Raw genomic sequence first — 21,569 nt, 5'->3', positions numbered from 1 at the left:
TCTTTCTGAAAAACCTTCTACCCTGACATTCCCACATTCCACTTGGAAGACCCTCCTTTCCCATACAATACCCTTTTGAAAACTTTACTCAGAGGTTTCTTCTCAAAGGACCTCTGCCATCCTGCTCCGTTACATCCAAGATCTCTCTCAGGAGATCACATCTCCCCCAGACACCTTTTAGAGAATTTCCTTCAAAATTGTCCTGCATCAACAACCTTTCTGAGATTCCTTCAGAACATTCCCTCATTCCTGCCTGTGACATCTACATCCATTCAGGACCCTATCAGATTTACCCCTTTTAGGGTCCCTATTTACATCCTCTCACCACCTCCATTTTCTTTCCTTTGAAATCAACTTAGAGATCTCAGTTCTGAGCCTCCTTACCCCCATTGTCCCTTCAGAGGCCCCCAGGATCTTCCACGCTTCCCTTTCCTACCCAAAAGCCTCCACTGTTGCCTTTTAATAAAAAGATCCTCAACAGATAGCCTCATCTCTTGAAATCTCACCTCTCAGGGATCTCTCAGGCCATTTTTCATAGGTTTCATCCTCAGACTCTTCCTCCTTTGGAGATTGAGAGACCCTTAATGCCCTCCTTAGAGATTTCTTAAGGACTTCCTCCGTTTTCCTTTTAGCAGCCCTTTTCCCATTTGAGAGCCTCCTCACTAAATAATCCCTTCCCCTATGGCGGTGGTTCTCAAAGCATGGTCCTTGGACCAGCAGCATCAACATCACCTGGAAACTTGTTAGAAATGCAAGTTCTTGGATCCAGCCCAGACCTACTGAATCAGAAGACCTGAGAGTAGGACCCAGCAGTCTGTTTTTAGGGCCCCTCCTTGTGATTCTGATGAATTGTTCAAGTTTGAGAACCATTGCTCCCTGAGGGGATTTCCCTTTTGCCATAGAAAGCCCCCTGAGAGATGCTTCAAAGTATGCCTTTGAATTCCTGCCCACCCCCATTTTCCTAAGAGTCCCCTTTGTGAAATATCCACCCTCCAGAAAGTCTCCTTCCCCTCCTGTTTTTTTTTTTTTTAATTTTTTTTTATTTATGATAGTCACACAGAGAGAGAGAGAGAGGCAGAGACATAGGCAGAGGGAGAAGCAGGCTCCATGCACCGGGAGCCCGACGTGGGACTCGATCCCCGGTCTCCAGGATCGCGCCCTGGGCCAAAGGCAGGCGCTAAACCGCTGCGCCACCCAGGGATCCCTCCTTCCCCTCCTTGTAAAAATTCTGGCTTCTCTCAAAGGTAACCCCACCCTCTGAGCAGTGACTTCATATTCTACCTTTGAATAGTTTCCTTTCAGATCTTCCTCAGCTCTCTCACCTTCTGGCTTCCCCTCCACACCATACGCCAGCCTTTGGTGCCTCTTTAAATTGCCATCTCCGGGTCGCCTGGGTGGCTCCAAGGTTGAGTGTCTGCCTTGGGCACAGGTCGTGATCCCCGGATCAGGGATCGAGTCCCACATCGGGCTCCCTGCAGGGAGCCTGCTTCTCCTTCTGCCTGTGTCTCTGCTTCTCTCTGTGTGTCTCTCTTGAATAAATAAATAAAATCTTTTAAAAATAAAGTAAAATAAAATAAAATAAATTGCCATCTCCTTGAATACATATGTCCGTCTCTAATCTTCATCTATTCCTCACCATAGGCACCCTCTTTTTAAGGTGTCTTTAGGTCTTTTCATTTTCCGTATATTACCGTCCAGAATCCTCCCTTTTATTTCATAGAGCACCACTCACCTTCTCCCTTGTAGTTTTCATGTACTTGTCCACTCACCTTCACTGGACTGCAAGTTTGGAAAGTACCGGGATGTGTTTTATTTGTCTCTGAATCCCACAAAGTGGGATCTGTCTTCTGTAAGTTTTGTAATGGGCAACTTGGGCACCCATTCTCAGTTGGCTAAGAGAATAGGCAGCTCTTCCTTCTGCATTTGGCTGGAATCTCTTTAAGTTTTTCAGATCTCACTCCCCATTCAGGTTCTGTATACCTTCCCCACTCCCTCCTGTCTTCTCTTTCTACCAAGCCCTCATTGCCTCTCCTTGTAGAAGTGGTGTCTTGCCCCTTCTACTGCCCTTTTCTTTGTGCTCATTCTTGATTCTAAGCTGCCTTAGGTCCTATTCTTGGTGATCTGCCTCACCCCATCCTGGTTGGCTTCTCAGCCTTTATAAGTCTAGGGCCTCCACAGGGTTCTCAGCTTTCTCTGAGGGATTCTATTTCTCTCTAGGGTCGAGAAGAGGAAACAGATCATAGGAGGATAAACATTGGGGCCTACCTTCAGTGAGCTCAGTACATTAAAGGGCTTGAGCAGGTACATGGGGCAGAACATGAGGTATAGATTTTAAATGCTGTGGAAATTTGGCGGTGAAAGAAGGAGCCCTTTATCTGGAAAGACTTCATGGAAAAGGTGGTATTTGAGCTCGGTGTTGTTCCATAGGAGTTGAGACAATGGTGAGTAGCCTTCCAGGCAGAGTTAACAGCTTTGTAATGGGTCAAGGCAAGAAAGCTTCCTTATTTCCCCCCCTTGACATCTCTTCTCTTCACTTAAAGGACAAAGATGAAAGAAAACAGATCTCTTCCATCTGTATTATATTTGCCAGCTGCACTTTTGTATCCCATAGAGTGACAATAACTACTGTTTATTGAGTAATTATTATTTGCCAGTCACTGTTTAAATGTTTCACGTGTATTCTCATCTCATGTTCCTCATAGGAACTCTATGAGGTAGGTAAGCTGCAATTAATCTCATTTTACAAATGATGAAATTGAGGACAGGTGACACAAATAGACGGTCTCTGGACCCTGTCCATCCCAAGATGATAGTGCCATGAGTCATAGAGTTGGCTTTTCAGTTCAGATAGGGTTGGGTACAGTGAGGCATTATGCAGACTCTGGGACCAGACATGATTTGCACATTATCACTTACCAGTTTTGTGACGTAGCACAATTACTTAATTTCTCTAGTTCTTAGTTTCCACAACTGAAAATGAAACTAATAATGATATTTTATGTTATAGAATTATTATAAAGATTGAATTAGTTAAAACATATAAGGTATCTAGAACAATAAGTGTTTGGTGTTACCAAAAATAAATTGTAAATAAATAAATAGATAGATAGATAGATAGATAGATAGATATAGTTCACCTCAGCCAGGATTCCAAAGACATAAATGACAGAACATTAGTTGAAACTGGTTGAAATTCTCTTTCAAAAAAGAGAATTAATTGGCTTGTGTTACTAAAAAGTCCAGAGCTGGGATGGCTTCAGACATAGCTTCATCCAGAAGTTCAGACAATTTTCTCTGCCCATTTCTCCAAGGAGTTAGCTTCATCCTCAACAGGTTTTACTTTGTGATGACTAAGATGGCTTTTAGCAACCCAGGCTTACATCCTACCTCCTTAACAGCCTTAATGGAAAGAGAACCCTTTCCTGAGAGCCCCAGTTTGAAAACAATTTCTTCCGTGAATAAGTGTGAAATAATAGAAGATCTCTAGGGACATATTTGGGGCTCTGTACCCTAGAATTCTCTGTTGCTTCCTGAGGTTGCTGTGATTCCATCCAATGATCTTTCTGAGTATTGATGGTTGTCCCCCTCCTCCCTGGTTCTCCAGCCCCAGTCATTCTCCACTTTGTGATTGTGTGGCTCCCTAGTCTGGTGAGTTTCCTCAGGGAAAGGTAGTGGAATCCAGGAGTAGTGTTCAACCCTGAACCTCAGCTTTGGGTTTTCATGTCTCTGAACTTTGTGAGAGGGTTAGGTAAATTACTTTGAGTAGAGTTTTGTTTTGTTGGATTTAGTGTAAATTTGTTGAATAGAGTCTGATTGAGAGCAAGCTACAGAACAACAGTGTATACAGTATGTAAGTCTCAACTCCAGCACTTAAACAATTTATGGAGGTACTTTTCTAGGTAGTGGACATAACAGCAGTGAATGAAACAGTCAAGATCTTGGAACTCCTGGCACTCAATGTTCTGATGGGGCAGTGGAGAGGCTACATAAACAAAAGAAAAAAAAATCAGTAATATGTGCTAGGAAGAAAAGTAGTGTGAAAGAGAGGGTAGCTGTGGCCACTGTTACTCAGAGTGATCAGAATTGGCCCCTGAGGAAGTGACAATTGAGCCTGATAACCTGAAAGATGAGAAGGCACCAGTTGTGGGATGATCTTGAAGTGAGACATTCCAATCTAAGCATTGTTTTAGGTGGAGAAAGGACTTGCTGCAAGGGGGCGGGGGGGGGGTAGGGGGGTGGATTTTTCGTAGAAACATTGAGGGTGTGCTTGCTGTGTGTCAGGTGCTATGATAGGAACTGAAAATGTAGCAGTGAATAACACAGCCACAGTCTTTCCTTCCCTCATGGATCTTACAATCTAGGCATTTCTGGAAGAGCTGCAGCCTTTGAAGAAATACCTTTCGATGGTATCAAGCCAAAAACTCCTACTGGGGAGATTAGGATGATTGGGGTACATATGAACCCAGATCTGATTGATGAGAGGGAACCAACCATATGATGATCTGGGGAAGAATATTTCAGATAGAAAGGTCAACAAGGACAAAAGCCCTGAGATGTGTTCAAGGAACAACAAGGAAACCAGTGTGAGGGAGAGGGGGCAAGGGATTAGAGAGGTTGACAGAGGCTAGATTATGTAGGGCCTTGTGAGCCATGGTAAGGAGTTTACGGTTTCATTTGAGAAACTTGGGAAGCTATTAGAGGGTTTTTAAAGCAAGACAGTGACATCATCTGATTTTTTTTTTTTTTTTTTTAAAGAATGTTCACTGGTTTCTGCAAGGAAAACAGGGGTGAGAACGGAAGCAGGAGGTAGATAAGGGGGCATTACATTGGTCCAGGTGGAAAAGGATGGTAGCTTGAATATGGTGGTGGCAGTAAAAAATGAGAGAAATAGAAGTATTTTGGGTAATAGAGAAAACAGGACTTAATTAATGATGAGATTAGAGAAAGAGAGAGAAAGCCAGGATGATAATAGCTAACAACTCTATGAGATTAGGTACTATTATTAAACCTATTTTATGGATGAGAAAACACACAGCAAGGTGAAATCTCTTGCCCAAAGTTACACAGGTAGTAAGTAGTAGGATTCTGTTTCCAACCCAGACAGTCTGGTCCCAGAGCCACTTGAGTTTTGGAAGAGAAAAAGGAGGGCATGTTTAGCCAACATTAAGAAAAAAAGAATTATCAAGACCAGATGAACAGATCTTATGGAAGAGGAAGGGGACCAAGATTTAAGAAATTCTGAGTTAGGGGCATCCCCCGTGGTGCAGCGGTTTAGCACTGCCTGCAGCCCGAGGTGTGATCCTGGAGACCCGGGATCGAGTCCCACATCGGGTTCCCTGCATGGAGCCTGCTTCTCCCTCTGCCTGTGTCTCTGCCTCTCTCTCTCTCTCTCTCTGTGTGTGTGTGTGTCTCTATGAATAAATAAATAAAATCTTAAAAAAAAAAAAAATTCTGAGTTAGGGCAGCCTGGGTGGCTCAGCAGTTTAGCGCCACCTTCAGCCCAGGGCCTGATCCTGGAGATCCAGGATCCAGTCCCATGTAGGGCTCCCTGCTTGGAGCCTGCTTCTCCCTCTACCTGTATCTCTGCCCCCCCCCCCCCCTCTGTGTCTCTCATGAAAAAAATAAATAAAATCTTTAAAAAAATCAGGGATCCCTGGGTGGCGCAGCGGTTTGGCGCCTGCCTTTGGCCCAGGGCGCGATCCTGGAGACCTGGGATCGAATCCCACGTCGGGCTCCCTGCATGGAGCCTGCTTCTCCCTCTGCCTATGTCTCTGACTCTCTCTCTCTCTGTGTGTGACTATCATAAATAAATAAAAATTAAAAAAAAAAAATCTGAGTTGTCCACAGAAAGGTGATAGTTGAATCTGTGGGAGCTGATTCCATTATCAAGTGAGAGCATGCAAATATAGAGAAAGGAAAGAGTTAAAGATGGGGTTTTAATGAGGAAGAGTCAACACATTTAAGTGTGGCATGAGTGAAAGAGAGTAATATATGGGGCAAGGGATACCAGCTTCCTTTCTAGTCCAGGGTTTCCCACAGCTTCCCAGGCTGGGCTTATCCTCCAGGAGGCCCTGCCTGGCTTCCCTCCTCTCTCTCCGTTCCCCAGGACTATTCATACAAAAGCCTCATTCTTGGCTGAGGCAATAGTATGCATATTTTGTGTACATATTTCAGGAGTTTCTGAAAATAATAGTCGGTCTTTACAAAAGAGAAGTTGAGCTCCCTTGGCATCTGACATTCTCCTGTTCTTAGGTCAGGATAGTGAATTAACCTTAGGTAACTAGCCTGTTCTGTTGTTCATGAAGTAGGAGTTCCTCAAAGGCTTAGGTGGGTGCTGTAGAAAGGTTGGGAATGGGTAGGAAGGCTGATAGGACCCCCTTATTTATCCAGAGTTACTGACATTAAAGGGTGTACCTTTTGCCCAACTTTTCTAGGCAGTGGAAGGGAACTTAGAGGAAGCTGTAACATTCTTAGGAACAAGCAAGAGTTCTAAAGCCAAATTGTCTGGCCTTGAAAATCTCAGCTCTGTGTAGTCTTAGACAAGTCAAGACAAGTGACTTGACCTTTTCTGTGTCTCGGTTTCTCCATCTGTAAAATGATGATAATATTCACATGGGGTCTAGAATATGACAAGATAGGTGATTTAGGAAGGCATGCTAAGCATCATGGTAGGTATTTTTATATACATTGTTTCATTTTATTTTTACAACAAGCTTCACTGAGGAGGAAACTGAGTTACTTCCGGAAGGTCAACACAGCAAGTAAGTATCACCGGGAGAGCCCAGGTTTCAGCCACACCTGACTCCACAGCTTGGTTTCTGAATGAGAAGAACTGACTTGCCAAGACATCTCATATCTGTGGGCCGCTTCTTGCTGTTTGAAGCTAAGGAAGGGAGCCTAGTGAGCAGTTTTTCCTCGAACCTCTTAGCCAGTTTTGGCTTCATTTCCCGCCCTCCAGGGTTGGTTCCAAAGAAGGTTACTTGATCCCTTAGAGACCAAATATGGCAGCAGTAATGTTGGACTGTTTGAGAAGTTTTTGCCATTGGGGTTCCCCTCTACTGTCTTTCCTCAAAGGCAGGGAGACCAGAGCAGTGGTGAATTCTGTTTTTGTATGGGAGCAATCACGGCTTTTCCAATTCAAGTGATAGAAACACAACTCAGATTAGCCTCAGCCAAAAAGGAATTTATTGGTCCATATAACTGAGAAGTTGGGTAAGGAGACTTCAAGCTAGCTGGATTTGATCCAGGTCTTCAGATGTGAATAGATCTCCCTCTTTGTCCTTTCATCTCTTGACTCTGCTTTTATCTGTGTTAGTTTCATTCTGAGACAGGCTCTCACTGTGAGGTGGCAGAAGTGGCAGCCAATAACATCAGATGTTGCATAATCCGAGCAATCCTAATGGAAAACTTACTTTCCCCAGTAGTTCCAGCAGGAATCCAGTGAAGACTTTCCTTAGCCAGTAGATTTTCTGTGTCTACTCCTGGAGCCAAGGAAGACAGTTAATTTTCCAATGGTACCAGAAGATAGGAGTGGATGTTTGGCAAGCAGATCCACCAGAATCCACTAAAGTCCCTTGGAATAGACAGTGCTGATGCCTCTTTTGGCCCATCACGAACCCAGGTCTTCCCTTCTCATTGCTGCCAAGCACCCAGAACAGGAGGTAGCTGAGGACCTTGGGCTCTTCGATGGAAGAAGGCCATTTACAGCCCTCCTCTCCCGTCATCATCCAGACCAAACACCCAGCATCCTTCTCCTGTCCTAAAAGTGACTTTCTCTAAAGCCCCCAGTATTTACTGAGGATTGTCAGAGCTACTGTTGGGCATTAAATCCTCTCTGCCAGTCATGTTTTGAGGGGCTTGAAGATCTAAGCCAGAGGCCTGAGGAAAGGATAGTTAGCAGGCTTCTTGTCTTTTCCCAGTTTGTGTCCATCTGGTCCAAGGATGGTAGACCACAGGCTTTGTTTATTCCTTATAGTGGTTCGTTGTTGCTGTTTTCACATAAATTTGTTTCCAATGTTTAAAAATAGGGGAATTTTAGGGGATCCCTGGGTGCTCAGCGGTTTAGCGCCTGTCTTTGGCCCAGGGTGTGATCCTGGAGTCCTGGGATTGAGTCCCGCATCAGGCTCCCTGCATGGAGCCTGATTCTCCCTCTTCCTGTGTCTCTGCCTGCTTCTCTCTCTCTCTCTCTCTCTTTTTCTCTCTCCTCTCTCTCATGAATAAATAAATAAAATCTTTAATAAAAATAAAAATAGGGGAAAAATAAAAAATAAAAATAGGGGGATTTTATTTAAAAATCCAAATTCTGGTTCTTCTTTAAAAAAAAAAAAAAAATCTAAACCCTAACAATACTGGACCCACATTCCCACATGGCAGCAGCTGATTACAGCTAAAATAAGTGACTTCCCTCTTCAGACAATGTATGTGCTTTTCAACTCCCCATAGTTCTCATCAGCCTGCTTTATTAAAAACCTGACTTTTATCAACTGTCATGTTGGGGACCCTGCTCTGTCCCACAGCTTTGCCTATAGCGTTTGGTTTGGCAAAGAAGCTAGTCAGCAGCTTATTTGGGGGGCACAGAGCTGTTGCTTAGGAAGAGTAACAACCCAGTAAAAGTTTATGGGAATGAGTGCACAACTTTGGTCTGTTTGTGGATTTGGTCATCTTTTTGCCGTAAATGCTGTTGGCATATCAAACCTCTCGTCACAAATGTTCTCTCTGAAATAGTAACATGTCCTTCTATCTTATGAGTTGCCACCCAGTGAAGGAATCCCTCCCACTCCCAAGGGATGTTCATCTAGCCTCCACTTGACCACTTCCAGCAGCCAGGGAGCTTATTACCTCCTCACATGGCAGCCAGTTCCATTCTTGGACAGCTATATTATTTTAAAATTCTTCCTTATGTTGAGGCAGCTGCTGTCTCCTTGGGGCTGAAAGCCACAAAATGCTGGAGCTGGGAAGGGAAACTGATTTTTTCAGGCATGTGAACTACCACTCATCCATCCTGCATCCAGGACAAACATTGATAATCAATCACAGTGTTCTTTCTCACTGAGCCAGAAAGTAGAATGCAACCTTAAAACTTTTTTTAATAAAATTCTTTAAAAATTATAAAAATAATATGTGTTTACTTACAACTAGCAAAATGCTACAAAATATCAAACACTATGTATAGTTCTGTTATGTTTTATATATTCTGCTATCAGGATCAAGCATGTTTTTAATAGCTATACAATATCCCATTGTGTGAAATGTGCCCCCAATTTATTAATCATTGCCCTTTTTTAAAAATTTTTAAAAATTTTTATTTATTTATGATAGTCATACAGAGAGAGAGAGAGAGAGGCAGAGACATAGGGAGAGGGAGAAGCAGGCTCCATGCACCGGGAGCCCGACGTGGGATTTGATCCCGGGTCTCCAGGATTGCGCCCTGGGCCAAAGGCAGGCGCTAAACCACTGCGCCACCCAGGGTTCCCAATCATTGCCCTTTGATGAGTATTCCTATTCCTTCATTTCTTGAGGATCCTTCTCACCACAATGCCGCAAGCAGCCACTACCAATCGTTTGGAGTTAGCCTGTGAGGTAAAACCCATTTGTTGTGTCTGATCCTGTCTAACTCCTTATCTTACATATTACAGAGAAGGGAAGCAGAGTAGCTCAAAGATTAAAGTGAATCAGTGTGTGGAGCAAGACTAGAACTGAATTTTCTTGACTCTCAATATCTCCCATGTCACCTCTCACTTATTCCCTTGTTCTCCTCTGGAGTAAAAAAAAAAAAAAAAAAAAAATCTAATTCCTCTTCTGTGTGCTACCCTTTCATATTCAAAGTCAGTTATGTCATTCCTTCTGAGTTTTCTCTTCCCCTGGGGAAATTTCCTCAGTGCCTTCAAATTTTTCTCTTAGGACAAGGTTTCTAAATCTGTTTATCATCCTGTGGGCCATTCCTCCTATCTTCTTCTCACCTTGAGGCTGTAGAAATCCCAAGTGTGGCTTCCATGCTCTTCACCTTTATTCATTGTTTCAACAGATACATGTTGAGCATCATCTATGTGCCAGTCACTGTTCTGGCACTGGGTGACCATATAGCTTGCTTTTTGATGGAAGGAGAAACAACAAACATAAATAAGATGAGACCTGAGGGTGTCAAATTATATAGAACAAATATCATTAGTGTGATATTCCTTAGATTGGATGATCAGGGAAGCTCTCTCAGAGGAAATAACATTTAGCTGAGACCTGAGTGACAAGTTGGGGCCAACCATAAGTAGATCTGGGGGAAGAGAATTCCCCCAGTGAAAAAGAAAACTTGGAACAAGATGAGGTTGGAGGGGGCACAGGAGTCTTGCAAGGCCCTGTAGGTCAAGATACATTCAGGTTTAGTTTAGGTTTTATTTAAGTGCAATGGGAAGTCATTGGAGGATTTAAGCCAGGAGGCAACATTTGATTTCCTTTTAAAAAATTTTTGGAAAAAAAAAAAAATTTTTTTTTTTTTTTTTTTTTTTTTTTTTTTTTTTTTTTTTGAGGGGAGGCGCCTGGGTGGCTCAGTGGTTGAGCATCTGCCTTTGGCTCAGGTCATGATCCTGGAGTCCTAGAATCGAGTCCCACATCAGGCTCCCTTGCAGGAAGCTTGCTTCTCTCTCTGCTTATGTTTCTGCCTCTCTGTGTGTGTCTTTCATGAATAAATAAAATCTTCAAAAATAAAAATAAAAATATTTTTGGGGGCATCTGGCTGGCTCAACTATCTGGAAGAGTGTACAAATCTTGATCTCAGGGTCATGAGTTCAAGCCCTGTGTTGGGTGTAAGGATTAATGAAAATAAACTTTAAAAAAAAGTTTGCCCTGTTTAAGTATCCCACAGAGGATCTGCCAGGTAAGTCACATGCATCATCAGATACACCAAACAGCCCTCTTCAGCAAGAGCATGGAAGTTCAGGGAGATGGTAGTAGTTCCCTAAGACCTGAACCCAGCAGGTTCAGTGGGTCTTTGTGTGGAGTTCTCAGTCCTTTGACAGCCAGAGGGAGATGGAGCCAAATGTGGTTTGGGGATAGAGCCAAGGCACTGGTTGCAAGAGAGACAGGGAAATGTGAGTGGAGACCTGGAGCTCAAGACACTTAGAAAAAGGCTTCAGAGTAGTGTCCAGAAATCAGTCAACTAAAGAATAGGTCTGTTGTCTGCCCAGTTAACACAACTCCTGTATAGTTCCTGTCTTAAGAGAGGAATTTGGACACTACTTGGGAGTTTTTTTACTTTGGATGTGACCCTTCTCAGGTTGGCATCCTCTGTGCTGTTAGGAGCCTGGCTGACAGTCTGGCATCTTTGGAAGCCAAGGGGACCTCCTAACCCAGGGGGCTTGGGCCAGGAGTAGCCTTCAGGGGAATGAAGAAGAGGTCTGGGGAGACTCACCTCAGAGCAGAGAAGAGTGAGATCTTAGAGAGCACAGCTGCACCTTTTCCAGAGTGAAAGGAGGTGAGATTCCCCCAGCCTGTTGAAAATCTTTGAAAAAGCTTTTGTGCATGTCCTTACCTTTGGGCACTGAGGAAGTTACTGATCAGTTAGCTATTTGCATACTCTTGATCTCCACTGGAGTTACCACCCCATCATCCACTTACATCTTAGCTTTGTGAGTCTTAGATTGAAATAATATAAACTCTATGGTGTCCTCTTAGCAGGTGAGCAGTCACTCTTTTCCACTCTCAGAACGGGTGGCCAGAGATCAGTACGGTCAAGGCATGTGCTGGAGGTCACATGTCACCTGGGACCAGGTCTCCATTAACTCAGATCTTTTTCTATAATGTACAGTCTCTTCTGTTTCCCATTTCTGGAAAATCCTACCAACTTCGTCTGCTTCCTTTAGCCCTATAATAGCCAGGCCCTCTGAGCAGCATCTCTCTGAGTCCTAATCAAGCCTTTTCTCTGGATCTGGAGACTAGAAGGAAAATGAGTTTAGTATCTGGTAGTGGCTTCATCTTTTTCCCCAGGGGCTCAGCAGAGCAGATACTCTGAGAGAAGCCTCCTTATCACCTCAACCCACACTAACCAGGCCAGCTCCAGCCTTTTCATTCTGTCTGACCCCCTTGCTTCCTTTTCTAGGAGCCTGGAGAGGTGTGGCTGGACCAAGACCTCCCCCGATGTGAGCAGGTTTCCTCCTCCCCCCACTGCCCGTTGCCAACACGCCAGGGAACATCCTCAAGCCCTGGCCCTCAGGGGAGAGGTAACAGGAGCCCCGAGCCGAGACCATGTGACGGCGCTGGCCCTCGCCACCGCCGTCCCCCCCACCCTGGCCCTAGGCCCGGCACCATGATGTTCCGAGACCAGGTGGGCATCCTCGCTGGCTGGTTCAAGGGCTGGAATGAGTGTGAGCAGACGGTGGCCCTGCTGTCACTTCTGAAGCGGGTTACTCGCACCCAGGCCCGCTTCCTGCAGCTCTGCCTGGAGCACTCACTGGCGGACTGCAATGACATCCACCTGCTGGAGTCGGAGGCCAACAGTGCTGGTGAGTCTCCACCCCTAGAGACAAGCACAGTGAAAGGGAGACCTGGAATGAGCAGATGTCAGAGGGCTGAGGAGGCCCACCCCCACAATGGTGCTGAGAAATGTGGAATGGTGGGTTATTGGGGAGGTCAGTATGAACTGGAAACAACCCATAGCAGAGGAAAAATTCTATAGGGTAGCCTATCTATGTGACAGAGGAGGAGACTAAAGTCATTACCTATGGAAGGGGGTTGGAAGCTGAGCAAATGATTCATTTCTCAAGCTGTAAGACACCAGAGCTAGGAGGAAATTTTAGAATTCTTCCAAAATGTATGTATGTACATGTATTTATGTATTTTAGAATTCTTCTAAAACTTTACTCCCAAAGGTAAGTTGGACTTAAGGCATAAATAGCTTCAAGAGAGTTTTGAATTTAGATATAATCCATATCTGTTCCGTAAGCACTCAGTAGAGAGGTACTGAGGTTGGTGTTGGGATGGCTGAGCTAGGCTTCTCTAGAACCATCTGTCCCAAGAGACCCAGTCATAGACAAGAGTCAGGCCAGAGAACCCTCTCAGGGGACACTGCTGAAGCCATTCTGGTGTCTAGGCCTCCACAGGGCTGGTTGAAGAGTTCTTGACCTCAGCGATGGGTGAGAGAACTGGAGGCCAAAGAAGGCAAGTCACGTGTACCTGAAAGCTACCAGAAGGGGACCCAGGGGCTCTGTGTCAGGGCATCCAAATCCTTCCCACTTTCTTCCCCATGATAATAGTTCATATTGAGCCCTTAAAACAAGCCAAGTACTGGCTTTACTTGTATTTTAACTTTGAAAGTAGTCTTTGGTGGCTCTAGAGTTAGACTGTTTAAATCCCAGTTCTGTCTTTTGTGATATAATGAAATAATCTTTCTGAGCCTTGGTTTCTTCATCTTTAAAATCAATACATTAACTATGCTTACCTTCTAGGGTAGTTGTGAGCTCTGAGAAGAGTACCTGTCATATAGTAAACGCTCAAAAATGTAAATTTTTGTTGTCAGTAACTGATTTAGTCCTCACAACAACCCCATGAAATGTTGTTATCCCCATTTTATAGGTGAGGAAATCCACGTGGGCTGCTAAGATTGGGACTGGGGAGCCACAGAGTTGCCTGGCTTCCCTTATCTCCCCAGGTCCATCTGCCTTTCGTAACAGTCACCTATATTTCTCTGAATTTTTATGTATAAGTCACTGAAGCATCATAGTTATAGGATGATATGGCTCCTTGGGCCAGGAGTCACATTAGTTTAAGTCCCTCACTAGAGGACGGTGAAAGCAAGAACCTAGCAAGGCTGTGGAAGGCTCAGAGCTCAGCAACTTCACATTCCCCCTCACTCCCCGCCAGGGAAGACACCTCTCTGCTCTCTAGCATCAAGAGCAAGAGCTCTTGGTTGTGATATGGCTCTGCCCCCAAAGTAGAACTCCTTTGGAGCAGGCCATTGTCTTACACAGCTTTGGCATACATCCTTAACCACCCCATCCTGAGCTAGCAGTTGCATGTGTACTGGGTGCCAATTTCGTCTGTATATCAGAACCACCAGTAGTGTTTATTCTGTTTTTTTTATTAGAGCATGTTTAATTTTAGTGTTTATTTTCAAGACTTGTAAAATCCAACTGTATGAAAGGTAAAAAGCAAGGTCTCCTCCCTTCCATACTTCCATATTGCCAGCTTGTGTATGTTTTGTGAGATAATCTGTATGTGTTTAAGTACATACATATTCTCCCTTCAGCTGCTTCATTGTTTTGGTCATTTTAATACATAGAGCAGAACACTGTGCATACTAATCAATTTCACTTAATGTAAGTTGAAGATTTCATATTCAGGATGTATACGTGTATGTATATTTCATTGTTAGTGGCTGCATTAAAGCTAGAATAGGTAATATTTATGGAGCCCTACCTGGGTATCCAGCAAAGTTTTATCTTTATTACTCATTTGACCCTCACAACAGCTCTGTAAGGTAGGTCTTATTGTTCTTTCATTTCATTGATGAGACTGAGTTCTGGAGAGGTTTAGTGACTTGCCTGGGTCATACAACTGGTCAGAGGTGGAACTGGAATTTGACTTTAGAGCTCTTACTCTTGATCAGTAAGCTCTACCATATGGTATGTTTGGTCTTGCTCTTACAAACAGTGCTGTAATCAGTACTCTTTAAGCATCTCTAGGAGAAATTCCTAGAATTCTGTGGAACTGCTAGTTCGAAGTGATATGCGTTTAAAATACTCCTTAGAGACACTTAGGTGGCTCAGTCAGTTAAGCCTCTGACTGGATTTCAACCCCGGTTATGATGTCAGGGTGGTGAGATTGAGCCCCATGTTGGGCTCTATGCTCAGCACAGAGTCTGCTCCTCCCCCTGCTCACCTGCGCACAAGGGTGTATGTGCGCCCCCTTCCTCAAACAAACAAACTCTCTTTAAAAATAAATAAATAGGGATCCCTGGGTGGCGCAGCGGTTTGGCGCCTGCCTTTGCCCAGGGCGCGATCCTGGAGACCCGGGATCGAATCCCATATCGGGCTCCGGTGCATGGAGCCTGCTTCTCCCTCTGCCTGTGTCTCTGCCTCTCTCTCTTTCTCTCTGTGTGACTATCATAAATAAATAAAAATTAAAAAAAAAATAATAATAAATAAATAAATAAATAAATATTCTCTTTTATCACATTGCCTTGAAAGACATGGTACACTTTATACCAAGAACTGAGGCCCAACCCAGGTAGTTTGCTTTGGGATTTGGGGAGTAATGCCTCGCTAGGGTTGAGAATTGATAAGGAATAAATTCACTGGTGAATGAAAATATGAAGTAAGGTTTTCAGCCATAGCTCCATGTCAGATGGTGAGAATATTACAAGCTGGTACTTAGATGGAGAGGTAGGGAAAACTTAGAATGAGAGAAGCGAAAGGAGGATGATGGTGCATATTAGAGTCGGCAAGTAGCATGCCAGGAGTAGAACAGAGCATGCCTGGAGAGAGAAGTGATCACAGAGGTAAATTCTATAGAGCCTTGAATGCCTCTTTCATAATAGACAGGGGGGCTCCAAGACCAAGGAGCCCTGTGTCACCTGCCTTGGTCCCACCAGCAAGTAGAACAGCCTCCTTGCCTTATTTGTGAAGGAAGAAGCTACTTCCAAGGCCTAGAGGCCTGCCTTGTGGGAAGAGCTATGCACCCTCTGACTTTTTCCTCTTCCTTTGTTCATCATGGCCTTCCCATTCCCTTGTTTCCCAAACTTGCATCACCATCCACCTCATCTGGGGGGTAGTGACTGTTAAAATCCAGTCCCTTCCCTACCACCAGCCAGACCCAAGTCAGAATCCTGAGGGGATGGGCCTGGGAACACAAACCTAGGTTCTGCTGACTAGGCAGTTTGAGAGTTGATATCCTGCTGGATGATTCATTTGGCATGGGACTTAAGAATAAGAATCAGGACATCCAGAGTTCTAGATCCATCTCTGCCACTAACACCTCTCGTGTGTTGGACCTGCTCCACCCCACTTGAGCCTGAGGATCCATATCTGAAGAGTGAGAGGGTTCTAGATACTCTCCAAGCGCCTCTTGGGTTCTGAAATGACACACCAAAGAAGGTAGAGCCATAGCCAAGTATATTACTTGTTTTGGAGCCCAGTACATTCTTCTAAAAAAATAGTTCTTAATATTTTAGGAGATGGACATCTCAGAGAATCTGTTCCCCCCACCACCACCAAGATGTACACTTACTCCACAGATCAAATCCTGAATTCAGTTGGTACACCAATCCCCAGGGAAGAGTTGCCTCTTATAGGATCTAAAACTCTAGCTTTTTAGATTCCTTCAGACCAGGGTGGCTGAACAGTGAGGCAGATCCTCTGCTATTTTCTGGGTTTGTACTCTGTGTCCCAACCACTCAGCCCTGCCATTTCCTTCAGTTCTCCCACGGGGACCCTGGGTCCACACTTGGGTCAGAGCTGCCCACTGCCCTTCTTTCTCCTCAGGAAGGTCAGGGAGTGCAGAGGGCTTGATCTAGGCAAGTGGGTCCCAACCCAGGCTTCATGTCAGAATCACTTAAGGACTTTATAAAAATAATCTGAGGCCTGGGTCTTATCCCCAGCAAGTCTGATATTTTTTAAGCTCTCTAGTTGGCTCTTGTGTGCATCCAGTAGAGAACCACTTGTCTTAACACTGATACTGATTCTGGGTGGGCCTGGGAAGCTGGTGAGGGTATGCAGCCTACTGGGAGTGGGGAGTTGGGGCTGTGGAAGGGGGATCTGGTCTGGGCTATTCTTTCCTCTTAAGCAACTGGAAGGATTTAGGGAAGTCCCCCAGCTCAGGCAGCCAGTATTGGTTTCATGGAAGCAGAATCTGAAACAATACCCAGGAAGAGAAAAACAGTACCCTACGGGTCTCTGGAACAGGGAAAGAGAGACTTCAGCTTTCCTTTTGCTGTCTTCCCTATTCCCTTTCCAGTGCTATGTTCCCTGCCTGTTTGGATCTATAACAGTAATCCTGGCTCCTTCTTTCCCCCTATGCTGACTTGGACCAAAAGGGTAGAGCCAGGGAAGCTGAAATCCCCTTCCCTCCCTGTTCCTTCAGCTTCCTGGGCCACATTTCCTGCATTTCTTTCCTCCTCCTGTCCTCTGAGTCAGAGTCCCTGTATCCAGCAGGTTTAAACTCCTCCCTCTCTGGCTCACTGAATCTGGGTGGGGAAACTGAGGTCAGGAGGGGGCCGAGGCTGAATGAGTCACCAGAGCTCAGCTCTCATGTCTCCACCCTCCCCTTTCAAGCTCTACTAACACAGTTCATCAAACAAAAATGTGAGCCCCCTGGCCCTCCCCCTTGTTTGTGCGAGCTGGGGTGAGGTAGAGAAGGGCGTGTTTGCAGCCAAACCCCAGCCCCTGTGACGAGTGCCTGAGGCTGCCACGATTGTTGCAACAGCCCAGCACATAAAAATGGATTTGCTCTTATGGCAGTCTCCAAGATATATTTGGCTCCTATGATTTTCCAGGACCCAGGGTCATGACGTACTTCTCTCTGGTCACCTGGCTAAGGAGGGTAATCATGGACAGTCTCTCTGGTCCTCTCCATGCCTGCAGAATCCAGGTTTGCAGCTTGGGGAGAAGCAGCCATTGGCATCATGGCATTCCCCAGCCCCCTCCCCCATCCGCCCACCTCCAGCATTTCATCATTGCTTATTGTGCCTCTAGCTCAAAGGAACCAGAGACATGTCTGTTTTTGGTAAATAACTGCATGAAAATCCCCACCCCTGTTGGGAATCTTAAGGGGGAGTCCCAGATGTGCCCTTCTATGTTAACTGCTCCCCACAGCCCCAAAACAATGTGGGCTCTAGATCTTCAACCAGAAGCAATGGCACTAATAGTTAAAATGCATGAAGTACTTAACACATGTCAGGTGCTTTGTACAACTGTCCCATTGAATCTTTACAACAACCCTGTGACATAGGGTTTTTACTACCCTTGCTATACAGAAGAGACCAGGTTCAGAGAAGTTAAAGGACTGGTCAACAGTTATGTTGAGCTAGGTCATAGAAGCAGAGGTAGATTTTGAATCCAGGCAAGTTTCCCTTTTGAACCTGTGCTCTTACTGTGTATACTCTGCTAGGACATGAGACAGGGTTACCTGAGGTCAGGGGATCCTCGAGAGGGCACATTATACACATATAGATACCACTACTTTCCAGGAGACCATCTGGGTTCAATTGTGCAGGTATTCATTGGGCCCCTGCTGTGCCTCAACTCTGGGCCAGACTTTACTGATCTGAGCAGGAAACAAAGTTTCATCCCCACCCGTCATCTGCAGCCCCAGCTGGGCTCACCCCAAGGGGCCTGAGGCTGCGCAAATTCCTTGGACCAGTTCCAGTGCTCACTGATGCTTCCCAGTCATGGGAGGCCCGCCCTCCCCACCGCACCGCTGCACAGACACATGAACACACATTTCCCCAGGGTCAGCCTCCAGTCGTCCAAAACCACTCTCTCCTTTCTCCATAGTAGAACAAGGTCCTTCATTGAGCCCAACCCTTGGGGCTGTTCTGTCACGTCCCCTGGCAGTACCAGAGGAGAAGCTGTGTCCTGTAGCCCTGGGGTCCTGGCAGTATTCTGGGGTGGGGGAGGGACTAGACAAGGCTTCTCTCTGTCCCAGATGCCTCTGGCTACCCTTTAAGGCCTAAACAACAGCAATTGAGAACATCAGGGTAGGGCTGGTAGGGGGTAGGCTGACTGCTGGAGAAAGGAGAAAAACACCAATCACTGAGTCACATAGTAAGTGCTTACTGTGGGCAGACTGTCAGGTGCTTTACGTGCATTGTCTCCCTAAATCCTCTCAGCCCTCTAATCCCCCTTTTGCAGAGGAGGAAGCATATTGCCCAGGCAACTGTATAACGCAGCTCAGATGCAAGTCTTTGACTTTCTGTCCCTAATCTTCATCACTGTATTTCTTCTTCCTTCTCATCAAGAGCAAAAAAACTCTGGGATTAAGTCAGGAAAATGGGGTACCAGGATGTTCGTTCCTTTGTGATTGAGTGCCAGATGGAGGTAGGAGGGTGGGAAAGGTGAAGGCTTCCTGATGTCAGGAAGGCCTGTCCTACCTTGGAAACATCCTTAGATATTGAGATGACCTAAAAGTCAGCCTTGTAGTCATGGGAAGCTGATTCAAGAGAAGATTGAGGAGATGAGGTTTCCTAACCTTGAGTGGCAGGTCCTGCTTGAGATCTGGAAAGCCAGGGACGGTGAAGGGGTGAAGAACAAGATACTTGGCATTGGAGAACTAGTATAATGTTTTGGGTAAAAGTTCCCCCCACTTCCAGAGGTTGACAGACCTGGGTTTAGTTCTTGGTCTGTCGCTTTGGGGAAGTGATTCCACCTCCTGAAGTCTAGTCCCTCATGTATAAGATGGGGTTGTTAAAAGAGGGTTGAGGTGAGGTTCTTAGCACAGTGTGACATATAGTCATGCTCAATGACATATTGACATATAGTAAATGCTCAATAAATGCTACCTGTTACTACTATTACTGTGTAATATTACTGTTCTATTTTGGCCAATACTATGGGCATAACAGGAATTGATGACTTTGCATTAATGGATGAATCCATGGGCACTTGAACAGAGCTTCTCTAGATAGCTTAGAGCAGAAAGTCCCAGGCCAAGAGAATGTGAAGTTATATGGCCAGGAGTTAGGAGTTGTGTGTAATTCATTTTCTTAGAGCTACAGATTTAAGCAGAATTAGAAATTTATGTGAACTTCTAGACCATAGATTTCCACACAGGTCATTAAGAGAAAGAGATGGGGACGCGGATGCCTGGATGGCTCAGCGGTTGAGCCATCTGCCTTTGGCTCAGGGCATGATCCCAGAGTCCCAGGATCAAGTCCCGCATCAGGTTTCCTGCATGGACCCTGCTTCTGCCTGTCTCTGCCTCTCTCTCTCTCCCTCTCCCTCTGTGTCTCTCATGAATAAATAAAATCTTTAAAAAAAAAAAAAAAAGTGTGAACAGGTATTTCTCACGGTTTCATGCAAGGCTCCCTGTAAGAGGAGACCAGTGGCCCTTGGAATCTTAAGCCTTTAGGAAGTTGGGTCGAGACACAGTCAGACGCACAGGGATCCATATCAGGCCTCACTGGAAATCTATAGATGCCTAGAATTCTGAGGCTCTCTACATATGTCCATTCCTCTCCATTTCCAGGACCAGGAGTGGGCATGTGGCTTTAGAGTCTCTGTAGGTAGGACGCCTGGGTGGCTCAGCGGTTGAGCATCTGACTTTGCCTCAGGGCGTGATCCTGGAGTCCTGGGATCAAGTCCCACATTGGGCTACGTGCATGGAGCCTGCTTCTCCCTCTGCCTAATATCTCTGCCTCTCTCTCTCTGTGTCTCTCAAGAATAAATAAAAATAAATAAAATATTAAAAAAAAAATCTCTGTGGGTATTTGAAAAGAAGGAGCCACGGTAAGATATAATAACCGTGATGTTAGATAGGGCAGCTAATATTTGCTGAGGACTTTGTGTTATGGTCTCACTTAATTCCTAGTAGCTCTGCTAGGTAGGAATGATTCTGACCCACACTCGACAGAGAAAGTAAAGCTCAGTGAAGTTACCACATTTGCCCAGAGTAACATAAGTGGGCGAGGTGGGAATAAGCCACATCTCTGCCTGTTCTTTTTCATCACTCACCCCTCTGAGGTCCTAGCTCTGTCAAGTTAGAGCCAGCTCCTTTTCCCCTTCCCAGGACCTTACCAATAGCCCAGTAGCTCATCTCTCAGAACACCCTTATTTGCGAATCGTCATCCTGGCTAAGAGTCTGAGCTCACTTGCCTAGTGTGGAGGATGTAGTTGGTCCCAGTCCTTGATCATTATCTCTTTTCTCAAGTATTGGTATTCTTTGTCCCTTTCCTTTGCCTTGTCGGCATTTTCTCCCATCCTCCACTCCATTGAAGTGGTAACAAGGTTTTCAAGGAGGATAGTCAGACCTGTAAGGGTTCCTTCCCAAGGCCTCCTTTATGTGGCCAAGTCTTGGGGAGTACCCTTCTGGATCAACAGGTGCAACCTGGCTCATCTCTACAGAGAGACTTAGGCTCTTACACTGTGGGATGGAAAAAAGACATCACAGATCACTATGGCATGGAGCAGCAGGGAGGCTTCCCAGATGAGGGCAGTTTTAGGCAGTCCATTAAAAGATCTAGAATTTGGATGGCAGAAAGAAGACTGTTGCAGGCTCAAGCCTTGGATCTCAGAGTGAGTGTGGAAACTTGAATGAATGTGATCATGGGGAGAGCCCCAGAGAAGGTGGGGGTATCCTAAATCTTTATCTAGGGGACTAGGAAGTGGGAAGTACCCTAAAAATGAAGGTGCTGTTGGCTAGGAGTTGTTGAACTGAAGTCCTTTGGTTGTGGTTGCCATTGTGACATCTTGGTATGCGTTTAGGAAGAGAAATCCATGTTGGTGAATGGGAGCCAATTGGAGGGGGAAAATCTGGAGGCAAAGAGACCAGTTAAAAAAAAAAGTAGTAAAGTAAGTTAGTAGTTAGTTAGTAAGTAAATACATTCTTTTTATAATCATGGTCACTTTACATTCTTTATTAGCTCTTTGGCT

General features: G+C 45.2%; 1 protein-coding gene across 3 annotated transcripts in view; it reads left to right on the top strand.

The window, feature by feature from the left end:
* The first annotated feature begins 12,088 nt into the window (after positions 1-12,088).
* SAMD4B (sterile alpha motif domain containing 4B) overlaps positions 12,089-21,569 on the top strand; it is a 29,555-nt gene continuing 20,074 nt past the window's right edge. For all 3 annotated transcript variants that reach the window (XM_077852240.1, XM_077852244.1, XM_077852253.1), the window contains exon 1: positions 12,089-12,491. In XM_077852240.1, coding sequence (XP_077708366.1) covers positions 12,296-12,491 — 196 coding nt within the window. In that variant the 5' untranslated portion in view covers positions 12,089-12,295. The remainder of the gene's footprint in view (positions 12,492-21,569) is intronic.

Source organism: Canis aureus, chromosome 1, assembly GCF_053574225.1.
Source record: "Canis aureus isolate CA01 chromosome 1, VMU_Caureus_v.1.0, whole genome shotgun sequence".
NCBI lineage: Eukaryota > Metazoa > Chordata > Mammalia > Carnivora > Canidae > Canis > Canis aureus.
Note: the sequence above shows the minus strand (reverse complement) of the source record. Positions and strands in the feature narration are given on the sequence as shown.